Genomic DNA, 6,989 nt, shown 5'->3' on the forward strand with positions numbered 1-6,989 from the left:
ATATCAGGGCAGAATTTGATCCACTCAGTGCACTTTGGCAGCCAGAAAAAAGTACTTGAACATTCTTAGGTTTATCCCCAGGAAAAGTACATCTATATGTAATTAGCTATTTGTTGAAATGACCAGGTATTTGAGGACTGTGAATCTGAAAGCTATTCCTGCAGTCATATCTATATAACGGTCATATGTTTGTAATGGGTAAGAAATTACTAAACTTTGCATGACTCTTATGCATAGAAATACACACACAAATAATAATTAAAAATCAGGAATTCAGCTTAAAGCTCTCCTAGACAATATATTTTTGCCCTGAGAAGTTGCTCTGAAAGTACGCACACTAGTCCAATCCCACAGCACTGTACTTCCCTTCAACTGCTTTGAAAAATGATCTGCATGTGAAATCAATGTTAAACATTTTTAGTTATGTAAAATAATTACAAATAGCTATAACAATTTACCTTTTGCTTTCTCCTTTCCTGTTTAAGTATGATTCTGCTCCTAAAAGGCGGCAAATAGCTAATTAGTTCTTTAAAAAGGGATTATTATTTATTTGCAGAGTGTAGTTTGAAGTTGAGGCATGAGGAGGCAAGACTGTAATTCTTAGTAATACTACTGACAACTAAATGTATAAACTGTTGCCTCTGAGGATGAGACAGTGGGCCATCCTCTGCTGGTGAGTCAGCATAGCTCTAGTCAATTTGAGCTATGTCTCTTTATACCAGGTGGGGATCTGGCCCATTGTCTCTAAATCAGGGCTAGTGATCACAATGGGTAGTGATCAATGGCTCCATGTCCAGCTGGCAGCCGGTATCAAGTGGAGTGCCCCAAGGGTCAGTCCCTGGGACGGTTTTGTTCAATATCTTCATTAATGATCTGAAGGATGGTGTGGACTGCACCCTCAGCAAGTTTGCAGATGACACTAAACTGGGAGGAGTGGTAGAGATAGGATACAGAGGGACCTAGACAAATTAGAGGACTTGGCCAAAAGAAATCTGATGAAGTTCAGCAAGGACAAGTGCAGAGTCCTGCACTTAGAATGGAAGAATCCCATGCACTGCTACAAACTAGGGACCAAATGACTAGGTAGCAGTTCTGCAGAAAAGGACCTAAGGGTTACAGTGGACAAGAAACTGGATATGAGTCGACAGTGTGCCCTTGTTGCCAAGAAGGCTAACGGCATTTTGGGATGTATAAGCAGGGGCAGTGCCAACAGATTGAGGGACGTGATCATTCCTCTCTATTCGGCATTGGTGAAACCTCATCTGGAGTACTGTGTCCAGTTTTGGGCTCCACACTACAAGAAGGATGTGGAAAAATTCGGAAGAGTCCAGCGGAGGGAAACAAAAATGATTAGGGGGCTGGAGCACATGACTTATGAGGAGAGGCTGAGGGAACTGGAGTTGTTTAGTCTGCAGAAGAGAAGAATGAGAGGGGATTGGATAGCTGCTTTCAACTACCTGAAAAGGGTTTCTAAAGAGGATGGATCTAGACTGCTCTCAGTGGTGGCAGATGACAGAACAAGGAGTAATGGTCTCAAGTTGCAGTGAGGGAGGTTGGATATTAGGAAAAACTTTTTCACTAGGAGGGTGGTGAAGCACTGGAATAGGTTACCTAGGGAGGTGGTGGAATCTCCTTTCTTAGAGGTTTTTAAAGCCAGGCTTGACAAAGGCCTGGCTGGGATGATTTAGTTGGGAATTGGTCCTACTTTGAGCAGGGGGTTGGACTAGATGACCTCCTGAGGTCCCTTCCAACCCTAATATTCTATGATTCTATTATACTAAATACATTGTGCACCTAAAAGTCCAAACCTCTACGTGATTAACCAGCTATGTAATTATCTATTTTTAAATCCTTAGAATAATACAAGACATTTTTGACGATATATTTATTCCTGCATTTTTTCAACAGCCCTCTTTCTGCCTTTTCTGCCATAGCTCAACAGTAGTATCACATTCCTCATCATAGCTCATGTTCCTCATCATTCTAGGCTTCCAAGATTATAACCCACATTTTGAATTGAAACCATAAGTAAAGGTGTTAGCCATTACAAATGTTATGGGATCATAGCATCCTGCATCATTCATATGGCAGGTGATTATATTCAGTGCTATCTGGAGCTTCTAGGTGAATTTCAAGGTTAGCCTTATGCAGAGCATATACATTTATTTACACTTTACTTGGAAGTTTTAAAAGTGTTGTGTGTGTTGTTTTTTTTTTTACCTTTAAAGACTTCTAATGGATTGGCTCCATCCACTTGTGATACTGTGATTGGATGTCCACCCTCACACAAGGCAGAGCAGGTTAAATCAGGCTGATCGACCTGATAAGATGTACCTGAAGGAGAGTCAGGGCTTGAAAGCCTGATTGATGATTGAGCCCAGCTGGGCAGGGGTAGAAAGGGTTGGTATAAAGTCAGTAAGCTGCATCCAGAAGGTGACTGTAGATGAAGTAGTCTGTAGTTACTTTCTGGGAGATGTGTTTGGTGTTACAGAGCTAAGCAGGCTCCTCCTGGAGGAGGGCATTTGGGTTACTAAACCCAAAGAGGATGGGAGGACAGAAAATAGAGCAGAGAATTAGGAAGGAGTCCAGGGAAATAACAATAGGGTCTGGGAGCAAGCAGATTATAGTTGCTGGACATAGGGTCCCTGGATGGGAACCCTGCGTAGTAGGGGAACCTGGACTGACTCACTCAGCTGCTGGGAAAGGGGCATAGGACTTGGTCTTGTGTGGGGAGTGGATGAAGACAGCTGATCCAGTGGAACTTTGATAGCCTGGAAGGACTGTACAGCTACCTGTCTGGAGGGCTGAGTCACAAAGAAAAAATATGTAAAGTCCCAAAGATCAAGTGGGGGCTAGTGAGAATAAGAAGACAGATGGGGGTGTCAGCCCTGGATCAAGCTAATCCCCAGAATAGTCGGGAGGAGATGCTGCCCTAGCAGTGAGTGGACCTGTGATAGGGACCTTCCATTTCTTGTTTTTAACATGGCAGCTGACACCATCTGAGATACTGGAGCAACCAGTCCCTTCCTGGTATAAATGGAGGCAGGTGCTGCTAGAGGAGCATTTTGGTAAGGAGCTGACTTTCCTCTCTGGTTCACCATTGTCTTAATTTCAGGATACAGTACAAAACCAACCCATTGTCTCAACATTGCTGGGAGGAAAATTGGTATTTTGTCTGGAGGGCTAAGTGATAATTATGGGACAGGAATCCAGGAGAGGGATGATTTTGGGTTGATGATTGAGGGGCCTCAGTATGCTGAAGTGGGAAATACTTATGGGAATAGGAATATGAAGTAGGAAGGTCTCTTTTCTGCAATTACCAGGTAAGGATTGGATGTCTCCATGGAACTGTACATTTTAACTTTTTGTGTAGTATACAGAATGTTGATAAGCACTTTATAAATATATATCATATGTAGTTGCAGTAGGTGGGGGCCCCCAGTAAAAGGCAATTTTTCTGCTGCCTAAGGTGCAAGTCCCAGAATTACCACTGGAATCCTGACATGCAATTAACAGCAATATCGGGTACCATAATAATACACAAGGGATATACATTTTTCAGAATGAATGTTATCCTCCTAGATATTCTGTGATATATATGTATATACATATACAGGGTAGTGCTCCCAAGCATTTAAGCCAGTGTTTATGTCAAGCTGAAATTTCCCCCACATATGTAGTGCTGAACAACTTGAATCTTACAGAAAGGTTTCCTTTTGCATTTGGAATTACTTTAGTTTGATTCTCCATATATGGTTAGGATGATTACAGAATTGTTTAGCAAGGCTAACCTTAAAAGCCTGGTAAAATCCTTTGAATTTTAAATGTCTAATAGATGGTGGAGTGCTTTTTATAAAAAAAACTTTTTTTTCAAAATCATTTGGTATACAAAGGTTAATAAAACTGTTGGTGGTGACTTTGTTTCTGTACAGCTCAGTAGTCTCTCATCTGCCTCCCCAGAAGTTGATATAAAAATAGCTAGAATAATAGAAAATACACATTTTCAACTTTCAGATTTCACTGTTGAAAGAGAATGGACAATCTTGTCACTAGAACCATTACTGGGAGCAAAAGGCACTGAAGGTTTCCTCACTAATTAAACTTTGGTCTACTAAATTGTATGCTTTTTATTTTCAAAGTTCTCTAATCATAAGATGAGCTGTCTCCTTTTAATTTCTCATAACTGAGATGTACATTTGGCTTATATGACGGTGAAGATATTGAATTTGATTAGAAATGTAGCAGATATGAATAAAAGGTTGTAGTTAATTCAGACTACAAAGGTTGCAGAATACCAAGTTTGAAACTGTTTCCAAATTGCAAGAAAATGAGAGAACAACAAAATGTGTTGCTAATTGATCAACATGATTCTATTACAGCTAAGAATTTAAAAATATAAAACAACAAAGGTAAAATGATCTGGAAACTAAAATCAAAATATAAAGTTACAAAAGACTTCTAATTTCATTTAAATTTTAAAAGAAGTCAGAAGACTTACAACGCGTCTTGGACCATCAGATTTCTGAGTGAGTCAGTTAGGCCTTGTCCACACTGACAATTTTAGGGAAACTGCATACCATTGCTCTAATACCACTGCAGCCCCCTCAGAGCTCCTAATGAAAGGCGCTCTAATGTATAGTGGCTGCCGGCATCATGTCTTTTGTATTTGCTAAAACAATGGTGGGAGATATCCCTCAAACTCACTCAGATTTTACTCTTCATCCTTCCAAAATACCATATGATTAATCATTATAGTAGTTCTTAGAGAATGGGGTCCCCATGTGCTAGGCACTGTACAGATAGAGTACAAGACTTTTGCCCCAAAGAGACTGCAATTTAAATACACAAGACAGACATGGGGTAGAACACACAAGCAGAGTGAACAATGTGATGGCAAAATGTTCCATTTTTTGTGTGAGGGGGCGGGGGTACTTAAGTGCTATGATAATACTAATTTATAATAAGAGGGGATAAGCCAAATGGGAAGGGCAGGGGCAAAGATGGCCAAGTGTGCAGTGAAGCTCAGGTGAAGTGTGAGGGGGAAGGGTTGTGAGCAAACAGCCAATGAACACTCAGCAAAGAAGAGCCAGTCAAAACTGTATATGACTTAAAATTTATGGCATATATTAGGGGTAAAAGAATCAGATGTCTATAATTAAACTAAGCCTATGCTAGTGACCAAAGCCCCCATTGGGACTTGAAGTGGGCAGACCGCTCTGTCTGTCCACAGAATCCCTTTGCCAGGTTCAGACCTGAAGACATTTTTTTTTTAAACCATTTAACTGTTTTTTATTCAAACAAGAAAAATCTTCTGAAGTGAGAAATCGTTGTCTCTTTCTGATAAGGAAACTGAGAGTAATAAATAAGGCTAGGGTTTTTAAAGGTGCCTAAGGGAGTTTAGGCTTTCTTGAAAATTCTACCCTAAAGCTATAATGGTGTGGTAGATAATCTTCTCAAGCATAATGGGAATGTGAAGGAAGGAAAGAAAGTCCATTCAAAGATGCTTTACCCTTCTCTTCTTTCTGAGGAGGACCTAAGCTAAGAGATACAATGGGAGAATTTACTAATATTGATTTTGAGAGTCTTTGTAGCAGTCTGAATTAGTAGATCAGTGTTCAGAGAAAGCACAATAATGCTGAAATTCCTATCACAACTGAAGATAGCTTGACAAAATACCGAAGAGATCAGTCCTGCACAGGTGGAGGAAAGGACTAGAAGACCTAATAAATATTTTGCACCCCTAATTCCTGTTCTATACAATCCAAAATTATTTTCTGTCAATTAGTAATGCATGCATCTTTGCTGTACAAAAGTTAAACATGTCATACTACTAAAAACTTCAGACAAGTAATAATAGACTGAAACTAACTTAACATTTATAGAGAAGCCTCCTGTACTAATAGTATCATGATGCTGCTGAACAAATGTTAAAAAATACCTGTTCCAGTTAACAACATGCACATTTCATTCATACAAGTGTAGTAAATCCAGGTCAGATGACACTGCAGTAACAACACTTTCTGTTGTGGCCCCTTCACCTCGCCCCACTTTGTCCAGTCCTGTTCCACATAGGGCCCCACACTGCCCAAACAAAAAGTAAGGACAGAAGTATGTGCAGAGAAGCCATTTCTGAAAGTCCTACCTTACCCAGTCCTGGGAAGAGACTCCTGTGCACAGCACAAATGAGGGAAGGCCAAGAAAGGGAGGCCCCTTCACACAGTCTGACTGTGTCAACTCGAAAGTGAGGAGGTCCATAGTGTACAGCACCATGCTACCCAGTCTGGGCAGGGGGAATGCTTAGGCCCCATTGCGCACAGCCCAACACTGCCCCATCTGGGCTGGGGAAGTGTGTAGGCCCCAGCGCATCCAGTCCCACACTGCCCAGTGTGCGTGGGAAGCATGTAGGCCCCTTTGTGCACAGCCCCATGCTGCTGGTCTGTCTGAGGAAGTGTGTAGGCCCCATTGCACATAGTCCTATGCTGCTCAGTGTGTGTGGGAAGTACGTAGGCCCCAGTGTGCACAGCTCCAGGCTGCCCAGTCTGGGAGTGGGGGAAGCATGTAGGCCGCATCGCAAACAGCTCCAGGCTCTGGGGTGGGGGTCAAAGCCTCACACTCTCTCGGGGCCTGGTTGTGCTTAACAACGAGGCCCTGGATGAGCGTCACTCACCGGGAGCCACCAACCCAGTTCATTGTCCGAGATAATGAGTGCAGGGGGCTTGGAGGGCCGCTGAGGGTGATGGGGCGTGACTCTTGCAAATGACCACCCACACCAAGGCAGCCTGCCTGTGGACCGGCTGCAGCTGGGACTGAGCAGAGGGTCTTCTGTAATAACGGCTCACAACCAGTGGGACTGCTGGCACTGAGCAGGGAGCCTGTCTCTCCTCTTCCTCTCCTGTGCTCTCCTTGCTGGCAGAGTGGCAGCCAGCCAGCTTGGACTGCTCAGAGAGGAGCAGGAGAAAGGAAGTGGTAGCTGCCAGGTGCAGCAGCAG

General features: G+C 42.5%; 1 protein-coding gene across 1 annotated transcript in view; it reads right to left on the reverse strand.

The window, feature by feature from the left end:
- Positions 1-6,690, reverse strand: part of C1H12orf40 (chromosome 1 C12orf40 homolog) — a 32,005-nt gene extending 25,315 nt beyond the window's left edge. The window contains 2 exon segments of the mRNA XM_050936209.1: positions 459-498; positions 6,668-6,690. Coding sequence (XP_050792166.1) covers positions 459-498; positions 6,668-6,690 — 63 coding nt within the window.
- Positions 6,691-6,989: the final 299 nt, after the last annotated feature.

The sequence above is a fragment of the Gopherus flavomarginatus genome, chromosome 1 (genome assembly GCF_025201925.1).
Source record: "Gopherus flavomarginatus isolate rGopFla2 chromosome 1, rGopFla2.mat.asm, whole genome shotgun sequence".
Classification (NCBI taxonomy): domain Eukaryota; kingdom Metazoa; phylum Chordata; order Testudines; family Testudinidae; genus Gopherus; species Gopherus flavomarginatus.